Source organism: Hemiscyllium ocellatum, chromosome 19 (genome assembly GCF_020745735.1).
Source record: "Hemiscyllium ocellatum isolate sHemOce1 chromosome 19, sHemOce1.pat.X.cur, whole genome shotgun sequence".
Taxonomy (NCBI): Eukaryota; Metazoa; Chordata; class Chondrichthyes; order Orectolobiformes; family Hemiscylliidae; genus Hemiscyllium; species Hemiscyllium ocellatum.
The window spans coordinates 15255097-15279710 of NC_083419.1; the positions used below are offsets into that span (position 1 = coordinate 15255097).

At 43.3% G+C, this 24614-nt stretch overlaps 1 protein-coding gene across 2 annotated transcripts in view; it reads right to left on the bottom strand.

The window, feature by feature from the left end:
* The window catches only part of LOC132824869 (decorin-like), a 73368-nt gene that overhangs the window by 4467 nt on the left and 44287 nt on the right, over positions 1–24614 (bottom strand). For both annotated transcript variants that reach the window (XM_060839679.1, XM_060839678.1), the window contains 4 exons: positions 22739–22851; positions 8992–9205; positions 4461–4574; positions 2661–2754 (listed from right to left, as the gene is read on the bottom strand). In XM_060839679.1, coding sequence (XP_060695662.1) covers positions 2661–2754; positions 4461–4574; positions 8992–9205; positions 22739–22851 — 535 coding nt within the window. The remainder of the gene's footprint in view (positions 1–2660; positions 2755–4460; positions 4575–8991; positions 9206–22738; positions 22852–24614) is intronic.

A 24614-nucleotide genomic window follows, 5' to 3' on the forward strand; every position in this document is an offset into this window, starting at 1 on the left:
GGGCCCCAGAAAATCCTGCACCCACCATGGCTCCTGCCCAGAAGCTGACAGCTGCTTATTGTTCAGTAGTGCCATCAGTGGCTTCTACATCTACTCAAGGGTCAGGTGAGAGGGATTGAGATTTAGCAGTAACGGCAGAGGGGTGGCTCTCAGCAGAAACCAATTTCCTATGCCGGGTCCTTCATTCTGGCACAGGGTGCCTTTAAGGAGACCTCTGCTCTGGGAGCATACAAGCAGACCCATGTGGGTTTGCCTTTATATAGCACTTCCCAAGCCTTTTACCACCATGGCGCCATTTCCAGGTTTGAAGACTGTCATGACCCCTCAGTGAGCAGTGGGGAATAGGAAGAACACTGATTAGAGCTTGGGAGAGGGAGAAATACCTCCATCAAGTAGGTCACAAAAACCTTAAAAGAAAGTCCAATAATTATGATCAACATGATTCTAAATTTTATTTTTAAATCACCATTTCATGAAGCAATCTGCAATCACTGTACAATTCCAGAAGTTAAATTGTTTAGTTGAATGAAATGTGACTAGGTAGAATAATTAGCTCAATTGTTATCAGCTTCAGGATTAATGGTGTTTCTGAGTTCTGCTGTCAGAGTTCGCGACACCAAAATTTCAGCTTGTGACTGAAATAAGTCCACTGAGGCTGGTCATCCAAGTCACCCTTTTATTTACACATGGAGGGTCCTCGACAGTGATCCAGCTCCCACAGAGTCAGTTGTCAGAGTCAACAGAACCTTGACCCTTTTGTCAGGAGAAAGTGAGGACTGCAGATGCTGGAGATCAGAGCTGAAAATGTGTTGCTGGAAAAGCGCAGCAGGTCAGGCAGCATCCAAGGAGCAGGAGAATCGACGTTTCAGGCCATTGAATGTGCTCTGCCATTCAATGAGATAATGGTAGATCTGATAATCTTCAACTCCACTTAGATACCTTATTCCCATGATCCTTGATTCCATTAGTGACTAAAAATCTGTCTCAGCTTTAACTATGCTTGACTCAGCCTCAACAGAAAGAATTGCACAGATGTCCAACACTTAGAAGAATTTCTTCCTCAGCACTGTCTTAAATGGGGCGAACCCCTAACCATGAGATTGTGGTCTCTTACCCTGGACTCTTCCATAAGGTAAACATCATCTCTGCACCTAGCCTGTCAAGCCCTCTAAGAATCTTATATGTTTTAGTTCCCTCTCATTCGTCTAAACTCCAGTGAGTTTCAACCTCTTCTCATAAGAAAAGCCCTCCATATCCAGAATCAGCCTATTGAGCTATCTCTGGACTGCATTTAATGCTGGTATATCTTTCCTTAGATAAGGGGCCAAAAATTGTACACAGTATTCTAGCTGTGGTCTGAGTAATGCCTCGTAAAGCTATAGCAAGAGCTCCCAGTTTTTTATATTCAGTTCACTTTGAAATGAAGGCTATTTGTTTTTCTTGACTTCTCAATTGCCCATTGAACTTGGAAACTAACTTTTGTGATTCATTCACAAGGAACTCCAAGTCTCTCTGTGCTGCTGCTTTCTCCCTCTTTATTATGTTTGGGCTTTCGTTTGGCTTTTAAAAAGTTCCCAGTCCTCTGGCTTACCATAAATCTTTCCCATATTGTATGTTTTTTTCTTTCAATTTGATCCTATTCTTAACTTCATTGGTTAACTATGGTCAGTGTGTTCCCTTTCTCGAATTTTTCTTCCTCACTAGTTTATATCTTTGATGGAAGTCACGACTATTTTCTTAAATCTCTGCCATCTTTTCGGTGAACACCATTCCCAGTCCACTCCAGTCAAATCTGCCTTTATCTCTATGAAATTAGTCTTATTTAAGTTTAGCACAATTGTTACTGACCCAGGTTTCTCACTTCCAAATTCTACCATGTTCTGGTCACTTTCCCTCAGGAATCTTTTATTCTGAGATCATTCATTAAACCTATTTCACTATACATCACAAGATCCAAAATAGCCTGAACCCTGCTTAGATCAATGACATATTATTCTAGAAATTGCCCTGATATGCTGTGTTAATTCTTATTATGGCTACCTTTGCTAATTTGATTTTACCAATCTGCATGAACATTAAAGTCACCCATGATTAATATACTACCTATTTTACATGCCCTCATTATCTCCTGATATATTTCATGTCCTGGGGGCCCATGGTCTACTCTTAGCAAGGTTTTCTTCTCCTAGTTAATTCTTACCTCCTAACGGCTGTAATCCACTGGAGTAGGTAAACTCACAGTGTTTTTAGGGAGGAAATTCTGAATTTTAACCCAGTCACATTGAGAGAACAGGATGATGTGTGGATTGAAGATCACCTTGTAAATAGTGGTGTCCCCATACATGCACCACCTTGTCTTTCTTGATAGTACAGAACATAAGTATGGCAGGTGCTTTCGAAGGACTCTTGCTGAGTTGCTACAGTTCATCTTGTAGATAGTACACAGTGCAGCCATGGTATATTGGAGGTGAAAGAAATGAAGGTTTATGTTGGCAAATAGGGTCTAGGCAACTGAAGTCACAATCTCCAATGATGGTCTGATTAAAATCAGGGATTTTAGCATTGGATTTTAGCATATGATTGGGGGAGTGAAGACATCTGGAAGGGTTGATGGGACTGGACAAGATCAAAGAGACAGAAAGACAATGAGCTTCACTTACCTGACCAGATTCTTCAGACCCTTCAGCGAATCAGCTTTGACCCGAGTGATTTTGTTGCCATCAAGATGAATTTCAGATAGAGATGCTGGAAGACCTGGTGTAAAGGGTGGGTGTGGGAAAGGGATAAGAGGTTAGTCAAAATAAACCATGCAGGAGTTGCCATAAATCACTAAGGTACTCTCTGCGACCTTAAAGTATTACAGGGACTACATAATTCCATAATCCTGCCCTCCAGCAGGATGAAGTGCTTACCACTGGGAATATAACTCAGGTAATCATTGGGGGAAGCCTATGGTTCATCGAGATATGCTCCCTTCCTTCTGGGAACTGTCAGGCCTGTTGAATCACCCCTCACAGATTTAAGCAATGTTATCATTAATTGGATCATTTAAAAGCCCTGCACGTATCATTCCCTGCATTGGAGTGTTAAAGGATCTGTGTGCATGTTCCAAAAGGCATGTTGTCACTTTAAGAGTGTGAAATTGTAAATTATGACATTGACTCTCTATGCTGTACATCTCTATGACTCTTATGACTTTGTACAAATATCACACAGATGGATGCAAGGTGAGAAATGAGCATTCTCAAAACTAACACTCAAAATGTTCGAGTGATTCCTATGCCTAGCATTTCTCTGGTGATGTTAACCACTTAAAATAGTGTCCACTTTAAACCATAACATTGACAAATGGATCAGCATGTTCTTCATCTATCCGATCATATTAGCATAAGTAATTTTATTTACTGTGAGTTATCTTCACTACATGATAAAGTGTTACAATCATAGTTATATAGCACCAAGGAAAGCTAATCAGCTCATTATACTGTGGTATCTCTCTGAAAGAGCTATCCAATTAATCCCATTCCCTTGTTTTTAACACCTTAGACCTGCAAGTATTTCCTTTTAATGTATCTATCCAAAGTTTTCTTGATAATTGTCATTGAATCTGCTTCTGTCAGTACATTTCAACTCACCAAGGCTCCTCAGACAGTACTGTCCAAACCCATGACATCTCTTACTGAGAGGGACAAGGGCAGCAGATACATGGGAGCATTACCATTGGCACATTTCCCTCTTAGCCATCCACTATCCTCACTTGGAACTATATCCTCATTCCTATACTGTCACTGGGTCAAGATGCTGGAACTTCCTCTCTAACAGCACAAAGGGTGTAGCTACAACTCATGGATTGTTCTTCATGAACACCTCATGGACTACTCCTCCAACTGTGGGGTTTGAAATATTACATGGTATGGGTGTGGGAAGAGGTGGAGGGGAGGGAGAAAATGAAACTAGCAAAAATACATGAAATGGTTTGTTTTGAATCATGGACTAACTTTCTCAAGGCTAATTAGAGATGAGCAATAAATGCCAGCAATGCCAACATCAAATGAATAAACAGAACAAAACTGCAGTTCACCAGAACCTGATATGAATGTAAATATTCTCCTTATCTCCCACTTTGGTACTTTTGCCAATGATTTTAATTCTATATTCTCCAGTTATCCATTTCCTGCTGCTGTTAACAGCCTCTCCCTATTTACATTATTAAAGAGATGTATCCTTTTGTTTCAGCACGATGAGTTCCCCCACCCCAGCTTGATCTGAGCTAAGGAAGAACAATGATGGTCGTGGCTTAATAACTTCTGATTGATTTGCCAAAGTCCTTAATCGATAACAGACACACCTATGGCTTGCCACACCACAAGCTCAGGGTGGGACTGGCAGGATGCACATGTCCCACTGTGCTCAGTAAAGGGGTTTCTTTGCCAATCTGCTCTGCTTAATTTGCGCATTACCTTTGGGAATAGCTGTGAGGGCTGCATCCGACAGTCGAATGAAAGAAAGCTTTTTCAATCCATTAAAGGCACCACCGTCAATACCTGAATTTTTCAAAGGGTTGCTGCCCATTTCTGTTGGGTTAGAGGTGAAGAAAATGAAAAGAAATGTTAGGATCACCATGTCTTACAACACAGAAGGAGACCACTCAGCCCAATAATCCTGTGACTGAACATTGAAAACTCTGATTATTTCCGACAGCCCTTCAAATTTCCCCTTTCTCTCAGATATAGAATACCTATAGTGCAGAAAGAGGCTGTTTGCCCCATCTAGTTTGCACTGAGCTTCTGAACACTTCCCACCTATTCTCACTCTATCCCCATATTTTCCATGCTGACTCACCTAATCTGCACATCTCTAGGCACCATGGGACAATTTAGCATGGTCACTCCAATTTTGGACAGTGGGAGGAAACCAGAGCACCAAATAGAAATGCATGCAAACAATGTTCAAATTCCACACAGACAGTTACCCAACGGAATCAAACTTGGGTACAGTGTGAACCACTGAGCCACTGTACCATCTCAAAGTTTCACTATTTGCCAGGATGGGATTCAAAGGTATGTTTCCACACTGTTAGCACTAGTGCAATGTCATTACCACTATATCATGATCACCTTTATTTATACCTTACAGCCCTGTAAGATTCCCTATTTAATCTGCTTCCATCACTTGTTGAGGCAGCACATTCCAATTATATAATTTGATTCAAGTACCAGATGGCTCAGTTTTAATATAAGGAACTATGTCCAAAAATGCTTTGTATTTTGACTTGGTGAAAATGAACCAACATTGAGGATACAACGGACCAATGATCCATAATGGGGGGCAATGGCATTATGGTATTACCACTGGGTTTTTAATCCAGAGGCCTGGGTAGTATTCCGGGAACCCGGGTCTGAATCCTGCCAATGCAGGTGGTGGGATTTGATTTCAACAAAAAAAAATTTGGAATTAAGAGTCTAATGATGACCATGAATCCATTGTCTATTGTCGGAAAAATCCATCTGATTCATTAATGTCCATCAGGGAAAGAAACTGCCATCCTTACCTGGTCTGGCCTACATGTGACTCTAGACCCACAGCAATGTGATTGACTTTTAAATGCCCTCTGGACAATTAGGGAGGGGCAATAAATACTGGCCTAGCCAGCAATGCCCCCATCCCATGAATGAATTAAAAAAACATAAAAATCTTAATTCCATGATGTAGGATTGTTAGGGGAATGAGAAGGCCATTCAGCCCCTTGAGGTTCTTCTGCCATTCATTTAGCTCAAAGTTAATTTACTTCTTAGCTCTTCTATCCACAGAAAGACAGTGGAGGAGTCAGGTCGTGGCTGATAGCACTGAATGTAGAATGGTTGAGTTATGAGGAAGACTGTTCTTTATTCTGGAGAGGAGGAGAATGAGAAGTGATGAGACAGATGTTATTAATAATTCCTATGTGGATGGTCATTCCTCAATGTAAGGAAGCTCTTCCACTAGCTGGCTGGTGAGACCAGGCTGGGTTCAAGCAATTCAATGAAAAAATTTCCAGCCCCTGCCTTTAAGATTGGACTCCACTCCCACTTTGGGGCTAGCCATAATGTATCCAGTCCTCCATGCATCATACTCAGGGCCAGCAGTGTGGGAGTTCACTTTCATTATACTTACCCTCAAACAGAGGCAGTTGGAATATTACTTAGCATTGGGGTACAGAGAATGAAGCTATTTTTAAAAATTCCTTTAAACAGTTTATTTTGAAACATGCGAGATTGTGATAGAGTTGCTATTGGGAGAATGATGCCTTCTGCACCAGAGACTCTGTTTCACAACAAGTCTCCCTTTTAAGATAGGGATGAGAATATTTTTCTCTCAGTGGGTTGTTAGTCTGTGAAGTTCTCTTTTCCCTGGAAACAGCAAAAACTGGATTATTGAATTTACTTAAGACAGAATTCAATAGACTTTTGACAGATAAAGGAGTCAAGGCTTTATGGGGTTAAGACCCCAAACAGTTATGATCTTATTGAAATTCTTTTAAATCACACACTTAACAATTAATCAGATTAAATCAAATAAAAACAAATTGAAACAAATAAGCCAAATGAAGAAGGTGCTAGCAGCCTTAAAGGACATGTTAATGTAAACCAATATTCAACACTTAAATTAACCAGATTAATTAACATGTCTTTATTAGTAATTCCTAATGTACTCAAGCCAAAAAGTCAAGTGCTGGAAAAGCACAACTGGTCAGGCAGCATTCAAGGAGCAGGAGAGTCAATGTTTTGAGCATAAGCAGATGAAAAGCTTTTGCTCAAAATGGCAACTTTCCTGCTCCTCGGATGCTGCTTTTCCAGCACCACACTTTTTGACTCTGATCTCCAGCATATGCAGTCCTCTCTTTCTCCTAATGTACTCAATTGACTGTTGTATCTATCAGCCACAGAAGGCCTTGATTGTGTCAGTGGACACCACATAGAACATAGAACATTACAGCGACAACCTTTGGAACCAATCTGAAGCCCATCTAACCTACGCTATTCCATTCTCGTTCATATGCCCATCCAATGACCATTTAATGTTGGTGAATCTGCTACTGTTATAGGCAGTGCATTCCACAACCCTACTACTGTCTGACACCTGTCCTACATCTATCACCCCTCAATTTAAAGCTATGTCCCCTTGTGCTAGCCATTGCCATCTGAGGAAAAAGGCTCTCACTGTCCAACCTATCTGACCCTCTGATTATCTTTTCTGTCTCAATTAAGTCGCTTCTCAACCTTCTTCTCTCTAACGAAAACAGCCTCAAGTCCATCAGCCTTTCCTCGTAAGACCTTCCCTCCATTCCAGGAAACATCCTAGAAGTCTCCTCTGAACCCTTTCCAAAGCTTCCACATCTTTCTATAATGCGGTGACCAGAACTGTACACAATGTTCCAAATGTGGCCGCACCAGAGTTTTATAAAGCTGCAGCATGAACCCATGGTTCCGAAACTCAATCCCTCTCCCAATAAAAGCTAACACACTGTATGCCTTCTTAACATGCTTCATCTCCAAGCACAACAAGCACAGAAATGACCTTGAAAGAGGGACAGAGATCTTACTGAATACAGAACAGTTTCAAAGTTCATACATACATACAATACAATACAGTACCTCCTGAGATGGTAGAGTTGATGTACAAGGAGTAGTTGATGCAGGATTATATTCACTCGAGTTTAGGCAAATAAGGGATAATCTCATAGAAACCTATAAAATGCTAACAGGGCTAGATTGGCTGATGCAGGAAAGATGTTCCTGAAGGCATGGGAGTCCAGAACCAGGGGTCACAGGATTAATGGGGTAAACCATTTAGGACTGAGACGAAGAGAAATTTCTTCATCCAGAGAATGGTGGGCCTGTGGAATCTATGACCACAGAGAGCAGTTGACAGCAAAACGTCTGATTTCAAGAAGGAGTTAGATGTGGCACTTGGAGCTTCAAGAATCAAAAAGTATGGGGAGAAGTAGGAACAGGCTTGGAGTTGGATGATCAGATAGGATCATATTGTTTGGCAGAGCAGGCTTGAACAGCCAAGTGGCCTACTCATGCTCCTAGTTTCGAGGTTTTTATGTTTCAATGAGATTCCAATGGGATTACAGGGCAACCCCTGTATCCGCGGGTCCAGTTACCGTTGTTTCAGTCACCCGTGGTTTACCGCAGCCCGAACATATTACATGGAAAATTCCAAACCCAGGGACTGGAAGCTGCCGGGGAGGTAAATTTCCCATTTACATGAATGGGTTTGTTACTATCCGTGGTTTTAGGCATCCGCAGTAGGTCTTAGAATGTATCCCCCGCGGGTATAGGGGGGGTGAGTACTATATTTTACCGATCTGCATTCCCAGTTTGGAACCATACCAACTGGGAGTGCCTATTAAAAGTCTCATGACTTTTAATCACTGATCTCAGGAGTTTATAAAATCATGAGGGCCATGGAGAGGGTAAATAGACACGGTCTTTTCCCTGAGGTAGGGGAGTCCAGAACCAGAGGGCATAGGTTTAGAGTGAGAGGGCAAAGACTTAAAAGGGACCAAAGGGGCAACTTTTTCACACAGAGGGTGGTGCTTGCATGGAATGAGCTACCAGAGAAAGTGGTGGAGGCCAGTAAAATTGCAACATTTAAAAGGCATCTGCATGGGTACATGAATAGGGAGGGTTTAGAGAAATATAGGCCAAGTGCTGGCAAATGGAACTAGGTTAATTTAGGATATCTGGTCGGTTTGGACAAGTTGTTTCCATGCTGTATATCTCTATGATTCCATGAGTTAAAACCAAACAGTAAGAGTTTGATAGAATTCCTGCAATGTGGCAGCTAAAGTGGGTTAACCACCTCTTAACCACTCCCAACCTTTTAACCATCATCATCAACAGAAGGGAATACATTCAGTGCCAATGAAAGGAGGAGGTGGTTCACTAGAATTGGCTTGGTGTTGAGTCAAATCTCGGGGTTCAGGGTGGCAGTAAGATATACCTAAGGCGTACACCTGCGATAGATTGTCAAATGCATTCTTCTTCACTTTGGTGATTTCATTCTCATGGATGCGGAGTTCATGCAGTGATGAGGGCATGTTGGCTGGGATTTCTTTCAGCAGGTTCTTGGACAAGTAAAGTCTCTGCAACTTCACCAGGGGTGCGAAGGCCTTGGGGTGCACTGTGCCGATTTTGTTGTTCACCAGGATCAGAGCCTGCAAAAGAAAGAAGCCCCCCCCACCCCATTCAACGTGAGCTTACAACCACCACAAATTGTCAAGATACAATAGACACTTTCCACCCGAAACAGGAGAAGATTCAGGAAAACCTCAGCGTGTGGGCCGAGAAACCTAGCTAATGGAGGGGGAAGTTAATACCATCTTACAGGGCAGGGTTTGTGCTAGAAGGAGGTAATTCATCAGGTGGAAGCACAGCAGGTGGGAATCCTGTCACCTTCCAGCCCCCAACAAAGTGAAGCCTGAACCAGGACACCTCCCAACCCTTCCCATCCCATTACAAGCAGAGGAGCTTATTCAACCAATCAATATCCACGAAACAGCATCATCCTGCCTGCTGGGAGGAGCAAATAGATTGTCCACAGCAGTCTCCTATGCAGGGTGTTGGGTGGCAACAGGAGCTCAGTGGTTAGCACTGCTGCCTCACAGCGCCTCGATACAGGTTCAGTTCTATCTTGGGTGTTTGCATGTTCTCCCCCATGTCTGCATGGGGTTCGGCTGGATGCTCTGGATTTCTCCCACAGTTCAAAGGTACCAGGCTGGGTGCTAAATTTGCCCAGCAGTCTCCAGCACGGTGCAGGTTGGTGGATTAGCCTTGGGAAATACGATGTTGTGTGATAGGGTGGGATGCTCTTTGGTGAGTTAGTGCAGACTTGATGGGCTGAATGGCCTTTATCTCTATTGTAGGGGTTTGATTAGATTAATTACAGTGTGGAAATGCAAGTTCACACTGACCCGCCGAAGCGCAACTCACCCAGACCCATTCCCCGACATTTACCCATTCACCTAACACTAAGGGCAATTTAGCCTGGCCAATTCACCTCACCTGCACATTTTTTGGACTGTTGGAGGAAACTGGAGCACCCGGAGGAAACTCACGCAGACACAGGGAGAATGTGCAAACTCCACACAGTCAGTCGCTTGAGGCAGGAATTGAACCCAGGTCTCTGGCGCTGTGAGTCAGCAGTGCTAATCACTGTGCCATGTGCCGCTCCCTGCCACCACGCCCATGTTAAAAATCACAGAACACCAAGTTATAGTCCAACAGGTTTAATTGGAAGCACTAGCTTTCAGAGCACCGCTCCTTCATTAGGTAGGGGTTCCATGTTTATCTGTTGTCAGGCACTCATTGATTGAGTGACCCAGCACCAGAAAGGGAGTTCCTGTGGAGACCCATCATCTGGCCATTTTGCCAGCCCATCCTTCCCTATGACCCTCTTCGGTAACCTCCTTTCAACCTGGGATCAAACACTGATTCTTGACCTCTCCAGGTGCAATGCCATTATCAGCCACTACACCTCCTTGGCACCTATCAGCACCATGAGAGCTGCTGAGCTCTGCTTAATGAGACTTCTACAACTGGTGCGGGGGGTTCCTTTGATCCCAGGCAAAGCCTGCTGCTGGTCCATCAGCTTAAGTAGCACATGGTTCATCTAAAGATGGTAGCTTGGGACGTTTGCCAATCAAGCTGATGCACAAGCCCGCCAATGCCTCAATTAAATGCTGCTCAATGTTCCAGCTCGATGACTTTTCATAGCCTTGTGCTGATGTTAATTCTGCTTGCCTCTGAACATATCATTTATACAGTTTATATACAACATAATGTATAAAAATAGCACCACAGCCTTCAAAATCCGGGCCTGGGTGCCCAAGAAATTATAACCATGTATGTACCTCAAATCCATACTTGAGCAGGAAGTAGCACAGTAAGTTTTGAACATACACTGAATCTTGGTTAGGTCACCCGGCCCTGGTCTCAAAGTTACATCAAGGATATAAAGGAACCAGAGAAGATGCAAAAGAAATATTCACATGGATAACACCAGAACCAAAGCATATCAGGCAGACTGGACAGACTGCAGTCCTTTTCTCTAGATAACAGAAGGCTGAGGGCTCTGATAGAATTCTTCAAAATTATGGAAGTACTTGGCATGACAGATCTTGACCAAAGTTTGTTTTTCATTCAAGGGATGTGGATATCGCTGTCTAGCTCAACAATTATTGCCCATCTCTTGAGAAAGTTGGTGGTGAGCTGCCTTCTTGAACTGCAGTCCTTGGGAAGTAGTAACCTCCTAATGCTGTTAGGGCTGTGGTTCCAGGATTTTGACCCAACGGGAATGACGCTACTGTACAAGGGAATGGGGTAGGAACCTGCAGGTGGTGGTAGGGCTCTTATGTCTCTGCTGCCCTTACCTTCTGGGTGGTATATATATTACAGTGCTATTGAAGGAGACTGGGTGGGTTGCTGTTTCCATTTTTTGGGGTGTTCAAAACTAGGTGCTGTAAACAAAAGATAATCACTAACAAATATGTTAAGGAATCAAGGAGAAACTGCTCTCACTCCCTTACCGTGGTTAGAAACTTGCTACTTCATAGAGAAACTACGACAAACAGCTATAATACATTTTAAGGTGAAGTGGATAAACATATGGGAGACAGGAACAGAAGATTGTGAAGGTAGGATTTGAAGATTATGAAAATACAACTAGAAGAAGACCAGTGGATATATAAACACTAATATAGACCTGATTAGCTGAATGGCCTCTTTCTGTGCTTTAGATTTCTGTACAATTGAAAAAAAACTCAGTCTGTTAATTGGCTGCCTCCAACTGCCTGATCAGAGTACTTTATAAAAATATATGTTGCATCTTCCATACCACCATAGATTCCAATTCATCCATGTTGATCATGTTTCCCAAACTAAACTACTCCCATTTAGAATAGGGCAGCGGCAGAGTAGGCAGCGTCCAGGCCCAGCCCAGGGCTCGTCTTTTATACCTGATCCCCTTTTATTTTTCGTTATTTTCCTTTTCCTTTTTAATTTTTTTTGTGCTTTCTTTTAACTTACCTTGACTTGTGAAAGGAGTGGCAGCACTGCAGCAGCTGAGGGCTCTGAGTGGGGCAATGGGCCGGCGTGGAGCAGGCCATAGCAGAGTTGGAGCGGAGCAGGGCGGCCAGCAATCAGTAGGCCCGAATCGAATGGGGCAGCCACTGGTTGGCAGGGTAGGGTAGGGCGGGATGGCCAGCAGTCAGTAAGCCTGAACCAAGCAAGGCAGCCAGCGATCAGCAGGCCAAAGCAGAGTGGGACAGCCAGCTATCAGTAGGCCCAAACTAACAAGGACAGCCAGCAGTTGGCAGGCCAGTGCAGAGTGAGGTGGCCAGCAGTTGGCTGGCCAGAGCAGAGCAGCTGACAGGCTTGGGACTCAGAGGGGTTGGCCAGTGGACTGGGGCCCAGTGCGGTCAGCCTGTCACAGATCTTGGGCCCAGTACTGATGGGAGAGTGAGACCACATGAATAAAGCCCATGGTGTCAAAAAACTGTAGGCTATAGAAGAACTGTAACATTTATCTATTAACTTTATTTCTTTATCTTCCTAATTTATACTATGATGAACTGTAATTTAGAGTTTATAACTTTTTTCTTTATTTCTTTATTTTTGTACCTAATCTATTTTAGTGCCTCAGATTTGTACCTGGGTACTTTATACCTAAGATGGTGCCTTGCATGGCAACATTGTACACATTTCAGTGTACTCCTGCACTGATGTACTTGAGTACATGTGACAGTAAAACCTAATGTTAAAATTCTAAACACAGTACTTTATTGTCTCTTGTATTTTCTTCCAAAAAAAACAATATGGTTCTCACCTCTCAGTGTCTGAAATATGTTTCTTTTTAAAGAAAGGAAGTTTATAAAAGTATAATATTGGAATAAATGAATGCCGGATCTTTCAATTTCTGTGTTTTTTTTGTCCTTAACTAAATCGCTAATTTAAACAAAGTCTGGATTAGTGCAATACAGCAGATTGGAGGTTTTGGACTTTCTCCCCAGTACCTTTCTACCCAATACCTTTCTCCCCAGTACCAATGCTTTGGAGCATTGCACGTGTGATCTTTATGAACTCACAGAGGAAACCAGTGAATGTAGTCTCATCTGAAATTTATTAGGGCCACCATGTTGATGCAAGTAAATGAGGAAAATTAAAGTCATTAAATTAAAGTCATTAGGTTGTGTCCTGGCTAGAGATTATGGTCAACAGCTTTCAGTATAGTTTTTGAAGCAAAGAGTGGGGATAAATGAGTGCTATTCTGTCTGGCAATCAGTGACTAGTAGTGTGCCTCATGCATCAGTTTTGGCACTGCAATTATTCCCAATTTATGTAGATGATTGGGAGTTGGGGACCATGTGTAGTGTGGCAAAGATTGCACATGACACTAAGTTGAGTGGCAGAGCAAAGTGTGCAGAGGACTGGAAAACTTTGCAGAGGAACACATAGTTTGAGTGAATGGGCAAAGGTCCGGCAGATGGGATACAATATTAATAAATATGAAGTCATCCATTTTGGTAGGAGTAACAGTAAGAAGGTTTATTACTTGAATGGTAAAAGGTTGCAGCATGCTGCTATGCAGAGGGACCTGGGTGAATTTGTGCATGAACCACAGAAGGCTGGTCTGCAGGGACAATAAGTAATTAGGAAGGCAAATGGATTTTGTCCTTCATTGCTAAGGGATTGAGTTTAAAAACAGAGTGGTTACATTGCAGCTGTTTAGGGTGCTGGTGAGGCCACACCTGGAGTACTGTGCGCAGTTTTGGCCTCCTTACTTGAGAAAGGATGTACTGGCACTGGAGGGGGGGGCAGAGGAGGTTCACTAGGTTGATTCCGGATTTAAGGGGGTTGGCTTACGAGGAGAGATTGAATAGACCGGGATTATACTCATTCGAATTAAGAATGAGGAGGAATCTTATAGAAACATAAAATTATGAAGGAAATAGATAAGATAAAAGTAGAGAGGATGTTTCCACTAGTAGGTGAAACTAGGACAAGAGGGCATAGCCTCAAAATTAGAGGGAACAGATTTAGGACTGAATTGAGAAGGAACTTCTTTATCCAGAGGGCTGTTAAGATATAGAATTCCTTGTCAAGTGAAGTCGTTGACGCTACTTCAGTAAAAGTTTTTAAAGCTAAGGTAGATGCTTTTCTGAACAATAAAGGAATTAAAGGATATGGTGAGAGCGCAAGTAAGTGAATCTGAGTCCATGAAAAGATCATGATTTTATTGAAAGGCAGAGCAGGCTCGAAGGGCCAGACGGCCTACTCCTGCTCCTAATTCTTATGTTCTTGCTCTGATCATGTATAATTGGCTTAAGAAACTCCTTTTATGAGATATCTCAGAGGGTGTTACAGTGTTTTTAAGGTACAATCACTGTTGTAATGTACGAATACAGCAGCCAGTTCACACACAGGAAGCTTCCATAAACAGTAATGCGACAGTAACCAATAAACTCGAAAGGATTCAGCAAAGATTTACAAAGTTATTGCCAGGGTTTGAGGGTTTGAGCTATAGGAAGAGGCAGAGCAGGCTTGGGCTATTTTCCCTGCAGCGTTGGAGGCTGAGAGGTGACCTTATCGAGGTTTATAAAATCATGAGGGACATGGGTAGGGCGAATAGCCTTGGGGGAAGGGGGGGGCGGGGGAAAGGAGGAGTCCAAGATTAGAGGCCATGTGTTTAAGGTGAGAGGCAAACAATCTAAAAGGGACCTAAGGGGCAACTTTTTCACACAGAGCGTGGTGTGTGTATGGAATGACCTGCCAGTGGAAGTGGTGGAGGTGGGTTTAACTCCAACATTCAAAAGGCATCTGGATGTGTATATGAGTGGGAAGAGTTTAGAGGGATATGGGCCAAATGCTGGTAAATGGGACTTGGTTAATTTAGGATATCTAGTTGGCATGGATGAGTTGGATTGAAGGGTCTGTTATCGTGCTGTATTATCTCAATGACTAATCAATTTTACTGATGTTAATTGAGGGATAACGCTTGGCCAGGACACCCAGAAATAATTCTTCTGCTGTTCCTTGGTTTGAACAGGCATGGGACCTTTTAGATTTACCTGGGCAATTGCTTGGGGATTTTATTTAACAGCTTATCTCAGAAAAAGCACCTCTGGCAATGCAGCAGAAACCTTTGTACTGTGCAGGGGCCCCAAGTTTAATTTGTGGGCTTACATCCTGAAGTGGAAGTCAAGCTCACAAACTTCTGAATCAGAGTGATAACAAATGAGCCAAAATTGACATATAATTAAATTTTGTTTTGCAGAGCATTTTATGTTAGATGGAAATAAATACTAAAGGTTGAGTTTATTTAAGGTCTGGTCACCCCACTACAGAAGTTCAGACAACAAGGGACTCAAATTAATTTGTTTAAAGAATTATAAAATAATTGGCCAACAAAGCAATCCTCGAGTAGTTTCAAATGTCCTCATCCTTCATATTCAAGGCCTGAAGATGGGGAGAAATATCTTCACCTAGAGAGTGATGAGTGGTGAGTCTATGGAATTCTCCATCACAGAAAGTGGTTGAGACCAAAAGACTGAATGTTTTAATGAGGTAGATTTGGGCCAAGGGATCAAAAGGTATGGGGAGAAAGTGGGAACAGAGGACTGAGTTGGATGATCACCTGATCAGGTTCGAAGGGCTGAAGGGCCTACTCTTGCACTTATTCCTGGGATGATATATTTGGCGCATGAGGAATAATAGGCTCAATTTAGTTTTATTCTTGTATGGATTGTGGAAGTTGCCAACAAGACCATCATATGTTAGAAGTCACTGTTTGCTCATTTCAGAGAGAAATTAGCATTCAACCACTATGTTGTGGGTCTCGTGACTAAACCAGGCGAAGATGGCAGACTTCCCTCCCTAAAGGACCTTAGAACTGAGTCTGTGCCGGGATGTGAAAGACTGGGATCAGCTCTCACTGGACAGACTGCAGTTGCATCAAAGGTGTTGTCTCTGAAACGGATCCAGAAGAAGGGGTCACAGTCAACATTCGCTGTCCCATTTCCTGCCACTGTGCACAGCTCTGAGGTGCACATATAGAATCAGAAGCCAACATGTTGCAACCTCTAGACAGTGCACACATTTGCACTGCTGAAAGGGAACATTGTTCACGGTGTTAGGGTATAGGGTAGGAGTACAACAAGGGGCAATTTCTTCACTCAGAGGATGGCGAACTTATTGAATTCTCTACCACTGGAGGCTGTGGAGACAAGACATTGAAAATGTTTAAGAAAGAGATAGATTTCGAGAGGTTAAATGGATGTGGGAACAGAGTGCAAGTATGACATTGGATTTAGAAGATCATTAACAGTCACCTTGAATGATGAAACAGGTTCAAAGGGCTGAACGGTCTACTGCTATTTTTCTACTTTTGAATGTTTCAACACATTTACTGCTTCAATGTTGAGCAAGCTTTGAAATGGGGGCATCAAAAATTAAACTGCTCCTCGAGAGATGGTGTCAGAGGAAGTGTATGCATTTCATAGATTATGGGTTGGATTTAATGGTTATATTAGTGGGGAGTGACTTTCCTGCTGGGCTTAGAGCCTTGACACACTTTTTTTAAGAAGAGCCAACCAAAATAAGAGTCACTGAGACATTTAACGTCTTCAGTGTGAGTGTCAAAGATTCAGGTCCCCAGAAAGTGCTGCAGAAATGAGGCTATCTGCCTCCTCACAAAGTCCAAGTTCGGAGCTCCATCCGAAGCCATTGGGTGAGCAATGGTGGAAGAGGGCCACATGGAGGGTGACATGGGAGAATGGGGTTAACAGCAAGGCCAAGAGTTGGGTGAGGTGTGACTCTCAATAGACACCGCACCTCTTCCAGACGCCAGCTTTCTCGATCAGGCTCTGAGCAAAGTTAGCATTTCAGAACTTCTGATAAAAACAAAATACTCCGGATGTTGGGGATCTGAAACAAAAGCAGAAAATGCTGGAGATATTCAGCAGATCTGGAGAGAGACAGAATTAACGTTTTGAGTCTTCTTCCTTGAATTGCAAATCATTAACTCTGTGTCTCTGTCCACAGACGTTGCCAGACCTGCAGAGTTTTTCCAGCATTTTCTGTTTTTAGTTTAGCGATGATAGGGTGTCAAACTTCCTACAACTTCCCGGGAAATTCCACAAACTGAAATTTAATCCCCGAATGCAGCCATGACTGAAAACCAGGTGAAAAGTCATACAGCATTCAGAAAAAGAACACTTTCCTCCAGTATTTCACCACTTTTACCTTTTCAGTTATGAAGTTTGGAGAAAGGGGGAGGGGGGTTTGCTTGTCTGGGCACAATAGTTGGAGGTTAACGTTCAGGTGACAGGAACTCCTGAAATCTGAGTTGGGAACTCAATTGCAATCTGCACTTTGTCATATTGACCAAGTCACCTTGTACATATTTGAGGTACTTGCAGCAGACAGAAAGGCCAAATGTTTCAATCCACAAAACCTGTATTCTTTGGCTTAATCAATTTTCAATCAATTAACCTACAGCACAGATGTACTAAGAGAGATGTACTAAGTTATGAGGGGTCTAGACATGGTGGATAGGGAGAAACCTTTCCACGTGGGGAAAGGATGAAAAACCACAGGCAAAAAGCAGGACGTAGAGGGGATTTGAAGATGAAGATTTTCACCTAGAGGATGGTGACCATCTAGAGCTTACTGCCTGAAAAGGTGACAGAGGTGAGATCACTCTTCAAATTTAAGATGTATTCAGATGAGCACATGAAACATCATAGCAAAAAGGCTAAATGCTTGAAAATGGGATTGGCATAGACAGATGCTTGATAACCAGTGCAGATACGATGGGCTGAAGGGCCTTTTTCTGCGCTGCAAAATCTCTATGACTGTGAGATAAATTGGAGCCTATTTTGGAAAGCCTCTCAAATCTGCTCTGCCAGTGATCTTCATTTGCCTTCTACCTCAACTCTCCATTCTGACCCTTTCCCTACATGACTTAAGACACAAAAAAATCACCCCCTGTCTTGACTACATTCAAGTCTCAGCTCTCATGAATAGAAAATTCCAAACAATTCGCAAACCTTGGAGTGAAGCAATTCCTTTTCCAATGGTAGAATCTTTATTGTGGATCTTTAAACGCTGAATGTTAACATCTCAATCCAACCTCTCAGCCTGTAGTTTTTCAAACTCTATCAGAATTGCATGCTTTTCAATGAGATCAGCTCTCATTCTTCCAAACACAAGGGAATTTGACTCATTTGGTCTTCTCTCCTGATGGCTTCGCTGATTAGAATTGCAGGTGACTGGAAGCTGCAGAGGTTCTCATTTCAAACGAATGTGATTTGTGTCCACAATGATTATCATCATTCCTCAAGGCCAGTTTCTGCCAGATTCTGCAGACCATTTGCACTAATAATGGAATATAAATCTGTTGACAGTGACTGGACAAGAGCTTGGAGTCGGGAAGTCATGCCAGAAAATATTTAATACCTCAAGATAAGTGGCGACATGCGAGGTACAAAGAGTTTAGGGAAAAAAATATATAAGTCTATAGGGAAGGAAGAAGGTATAGGGACCAGACAGTGAAGCTAGTGAATGATACAATAGATCAGTATCTGTATTGTGACCGGTGCACTAATGGGGCTGTACGTAGAGTGAGTGAGCAAAGAGTTTTCAGGCTGCATTTAATGGGGCACCTTAATTCCTTTACACCCATATCCAGCTGGAAATTCAGGTGCTGCAGCTGGGAGCATACCCTGTTCCAGGCAGCTACCCCATAGTCTTTTGTTTAATTCTGTCATGGGCTGTGAGTATCACTGGTTGGGCCAACATTTATTGCCTAGTTGCTGTAGAGAAGGTGGTAATGAGCTGCCTTGTTGAACTGTTGCTGCAGGTTGATCCACAGTTCCATTAAAAAGGGAGTCACAGGATTTTGACCCAGCCTTTTTGAACCACTGCAGTATGTTTGGTGTGAGTTGACCCATAATGCCATTAGGGAGGGAGTTACATACTTTGGTGTGATAATTCCAACGCAGGATGGTGAGTGGCTTGGAGGGAAACTTGCAGGTGATGGTGTCCCCATATATCTGTAGTTTTTCAAACTCTATCAGAATTGCATGCTTTTCAATGAGATCAGCTCTCATTCTTCCAAACACAAGGGAATTTGACTCATTTGGTCTTCTCTCTTGATGGCTTCGCTGATTAGAATTGCAGGTGACTTGTCTTTCAAGATGGTCATAGGTTTGGAAGGTACTCTGTAAGGATCCTTGGTGAATTTCTGCAGTGCATCTTCTACATAGTACACACTGCTGCTCCTGAGCATCAGTGGTGGAGGGAGTGGATGTTTGTGGATGTGATTTGAATTGAGTAGGCTGCTTTGTTCATGGATGGTGTCAAGCATCTTAAGTGTTCCTGGAACTACACCCATCCAGGCAAGTAGGGAACATTCCATCACACACCTGACTTGTCGATGGTGGACAGGTTTGGGAAGACAGGATGCAAGTTACTCCCCGTAAGATTCCAAACCTCTAACTCACTCTTGCAGCCACAGATTTTATATGGTCAGACCATTTCAGTGGTAGCCCCAAAGATGTTGATAGTGGGGGATTCAGTGATGGTGATACCATTGAATGTCAAGGGGCAATGATTAGACTCTTTCTTGTTGGAAATGATCATTGCATGGCATTTGTGTGGCACGAATTAAACAGCCAACTGGATGATAACTGGCTTGAGGTGGGACTCCTGCCATCAGACACACAAAGTCCCACAGAAGAGAGCTGCCTGCTAATCATAGACCAGCAACTATGCACCACTGGCAGCATCATCAGGTGTGCCCCACTGACAGTACTGCAATGAGATCTTGAATGTGAGCTGAGACTGGAGACATGCTGGAGTGCATCGGGTGTGGGGGCTGAGATAAATAGACCAGAAAAGAGGGGGAGCCTATGGTTGATGGGATGGGTGTTGTTGTGGGATGAGGTGGAAATTGCACTTTGACTAGAATCTCTGATAGGTTCAGATGATTGGTTAATAGAGGCCTCCTCTCTCCTGTCTACCTGCCAGCTGCCACCTAAAGAAAACCATTAGCCTGGGCCCTTTGTGCGAACCTCTCCCATCACTGCTTTAAATCCCAGCAGCCATCTGAATGGCATCACTTAGATACTCAGTGGCCTCCACTAGCCAAGGGCTGCCCCTTGTCACCTAATCTTCAAGGATTGCAATGAAATTATTCTAATACTACATCACTGCACAATGCATGCCCACTTACTGGCTCATTGGACAGTCAAAGGGTGAACCCACATGTTGGCCACTCCTACATCTTGCAATAGACTTTATCCAATCTTACAGCAACAGAAGATAGCCATTCAGCCAATTTGGCCTGTGTGGGTTCCTTAACCTGTCTCATCAGTCACATTCATATATCTGAATGAAAGGATGGCAACTTCCACAAGAACCAACAGGCAGGTCAGAAATTCTATTGATTGGAGAAGGTTACTCTGAGTTCAAGAGGACAGAAAGAGAGTGGGGAAAGAGAAATTCCTGAGTTAGTGACTCACAATGTGGGCTCTGCTTGGGAATGTCTCATGGCCACATTGTTCTGTGTTTGTCAGCAGAGGCTGAGTGGAACACAGAAGGTTGCAATAAGACAATGGTGCTTCAGATCCATTTGCACTTCGGTGAGAAGGAACTTGTTAGAGATATTTAGGAGGCATTAAAAAACTTTCGGAGATTTAAAACAATTGGTTGTGAATTGACATTCCCCCACACCCCCAACCCCAGCACATACCAGAGCAAATATTCTTGCCCCTTGCCATGAATGGGAAGTCCCAGGAGACTGGAAAGGATGACCCAGTGGTAATCTCTTTGGACTACTAGTCCAGAGGGTCCAGGCTAAAGCTCTGGGAATGTGGGTTCAAATCCTAGCTGGTGGAGTTTAAATGCAATTTTTAAAAATTCAAGCTTGTTTCTGAAACGATGAGTACAACAGCTATTAAAAATCGTGGTTAAAGCCTATCGGCTTGACTAATGTTCTTAAGGGAAGTAAATCTGTCTTCCTTACCAGGAGTGGCCAACATGTGATTCTAGACTCACAGCAGTGAGGTTGACTCTTAACTGCCCCAGAAATGACCCAGCAAGCTGCTTAGTGCAGGGGCAATTAGGGCCGGGCAGCAAATGATGGTCCAGCCAATGAGCTTTGGTCTCCTTATCTCGGGAAAGCTATCGTTGCAGGGATTTCTTCCAGGGATGGCAGGGCTAACCTGTGAAGTGAGATTGGGAAAATTGGACCTGTACTTTTGCAGTTTTGAAGGATGAGAGAAAATCTAAGTGAAACTTACAGAATACTGAAAGTGATCGACAGAGTAGATGCAAGTAAGATGTTTTCCCTGGTTGAGGCATCTAGAACCAAGAAACACGTTTTTTAAAATAAGGGGAATGCCACTTGGATCTGAGATGAGAATTTTTTTTCCCTTAGAGGGTTGTGAACTTTCGGAATTATCTAATTCGGAAATCTTTGGAAGCTCAGTCTTTGACTACGTTTGTGGTAGAGATTGATAGATTTCTGATTACCAATTTCATTAAGGCTTATGGGGATAGTTGAAGTGTTTGATTAGCCATGATCGCATTGAATGGCAGGACAGGTTTGATGGGCTGAATGGCCTTCTAACTTGGCCAGCAATGCCCAAGTCCCTTCAACAAATGGAGAGGATCAGGCTTCATTCAGTGAAGGATGTGGTCAACCAAATTTTTTTTTAACAACAAATTTCAGCTTAATGGGTCAGTGTTATTGGTGAAAATGTGTTGCTGGTTAAAGCACAGCAGGTTAGGCAGCATCCAAGGAACAGGAAATTCGACGTTTCGGGCATAAGCCCTTCATCAGGAATTCCTGATGAAGGGCTTATGCCCGAAACGTCGAATTTCCTGTTCCTTGGATGCTGCCTAACCTGCTGTGCTTTAACCAGCAACACGTTTTCAGCTGTGATCTCCAGCATCTGCAGACCTCATTTTTTACCCAGTGTTATTGGTGTCAGTATTTTACAAAGCTCACTTTAAATTTCCACATAACTGTGATAGGATTTGAACATACTGAATTGGGTCTGTACATTTCTAGCTGTAACATAACCACCACCTGATCAGGCAAAATGTGATGAAATAATGAAGGACTGCAGTACGACATTGCTCAGTAAGGCCAGTTTGACTAATCAGCTAAGATACACGAGCACTCCTCTATCCTGTTTAGGTTGGCACAAATTGGAGTTCTAATTAATGACAAAATTAGCTTTAAAAAAACTGAACTGTTTTCATTTTGATCCCTTTGTCCTCAAAGCATTCCATTCTGTCCCTGCCCATTGATGAAGGAAGGCCTCAGGCCTAATAAGGATAATAAAGCATCGAAGCACAGCCTTAGGAGGGATTGACCACCCACATTGGCCATGCTTGGATTTGTCAGCTCCATTATGGTCAGGCCCTTCAAGCTGTTCCTCCAGCCTAGCCCTCTCTCCCCCAGCCCAGCATCAGATGGCCATGCAGGAGGAGCACAGGGACCAAAAAGCGCTCAGATTGGCAGCCCTCTCATACCACGGGAGGGTCACTGCACTGAGGCAAGTCCTTGATCTGGATCAAGACCTCAACACTACTGCTGGCCAAGGCACTTCATGAGGCAATTCTATGCATGAGTGATCACCTCCGGAGTCAAGGTTGTAAGACAATTGTGAGCAGTAGCTTACATTAAGGTTTCTTAGATTCTTGAAGTCATTTTCTTTTATCTCTGTGATCTTGTTGTTTTGCAGGTCCAGCAGTGTAGTATCTTTGGGAATGTCCTTGGGCACTGTGGTTAGACCTGTTTTAGAAGAAGAGTTGAAAGAAGTCACTTTTGGATGTCTGCACCTCATTTTTAAAACATACATCAGCTTAAGTGGTAGTCCTCTCGTCTCAAAGAGACAATTGCCGATTCCAGCCTTTATTCTAGGCTGAGCTGAAAATGTGTTGCTGGTTAAAGCACAGCAGGTCAGGCAGCATCCTAGGAACAGGAAATTTGACGTTTCGGGCCAGAGCCCTTCATAGGAATGAGGAGAGTGTGCCAGGCAGGCTAGGATAAAAGGTAGGGAGGAGGGACTTGGGGGAGGGGCGATGGAGATGTGATAGATGGAAAGAGGTCAAGGTGAGGGTGATAGGCTGGAGTGGGGTGGGGGCGGAGAGGTCAGGAAGAAGATTGCAGGTTAGGAGGGCGGTGCTGAGTTCGAGGGAATCGACTGAGACAAGGTGGGGGGGGGAGGGGAAATGAGGAAACTGGAGAAATCTGAGTTCTCACCCCACTCCAGCCTATCACCCTCACCTTGACCTCCTTCCACCTATCACATCTCCATCGCCCCTCCCCCAAGTCCCTCCTCTCTACCTTTTATCTTAGTCTGCCTGGCACACTCTCCTCATTCCTAATGAAGGGCTCTGGCCCGAAACGTCGAATTTCCTGTTCCTTGGATGCTGTCTGACCTGCTGTGCTTTAACCAGCAACACATTTTCAACTCTGATCTCCAGCATCTGCAGACCTCACTTTTTACTCGAAGATTTTATTCTAGGCTGACACAAAATGAAGTATTGTTTTGAAATGCAGATACCTGGTAATCACAGAAATGCTCAGGGGCAAAAGAAGGCTATTCGGCCCATAATGTCTATATACTGGCTCCCTACCAATTTCCCATAATCCTGCATGCTATTTCTGTTTAAATAATCATCCAATGTCCTCTTGCATGCATCAACTGAGTTCAGGAATGCAAGAACTGAGGCAGACAATTTATGAAGAGAAAGCTCTCACAGATCATGATCAAATAGTGGAGCAGACTCGATGGGCCAAATGGCCTAATTCTGCTCCAATATCTTACGGTCTGAACTACAATGTGATTTAGACCAGATGATTCAGCCTTTTCTTTCGTGTTGTTGGGATAAGGGATCAGTGTTGGCTGGGAAACTATGGAGGAAAGCCCTCCTGCTCTTTCTCGAAGCATTGGCATGGAATCACTTGCATCCACCAATGCGAGATATGTACAGTCATAGAGTCATAAAGATGTACAGCATGGAAACAGACCCTTTGGTCCAACCCGTCCATGTCAACCAGATATCCCAACCCAAACAAGTCCCATCTGCCAGCACCTGGGCCATATCCCTCCAAACCCTTCCTATTCATGCACCCATCCAAATGCCTTTTAAATGTTGTAATTGTACTAGCCTCAATCACTTCCTCTGGCAGCTCATTCTATACACGTACCACTCTCTGTGTGAAAAAGTTGCCCCTTAGGTCTCATTTATATCTTTCCCCTCTCACCCTAAACCTATGCCCTCGAGATCTGGACTCCCCCACCCAAGGGAAAAGACTTTGTCTATTTATCCTATCCATAACGCTCATGATTTTGTAAACTGCTATAAGGTCACCCCTCAGCCTCTGACGCTCCAGGGAAAACAGTCGCAGCCTGTTCAGCTTCTCCTTATAGTTCAAATCCTCCAACCCTGGCAACATTCTTGTCAATCTTTTCTGAACCCTTTCAAGTTTCACAACATCTTTCTGACAGAAGGAGACTGGAATTGCATGCAATATTCCAACAATGGCCT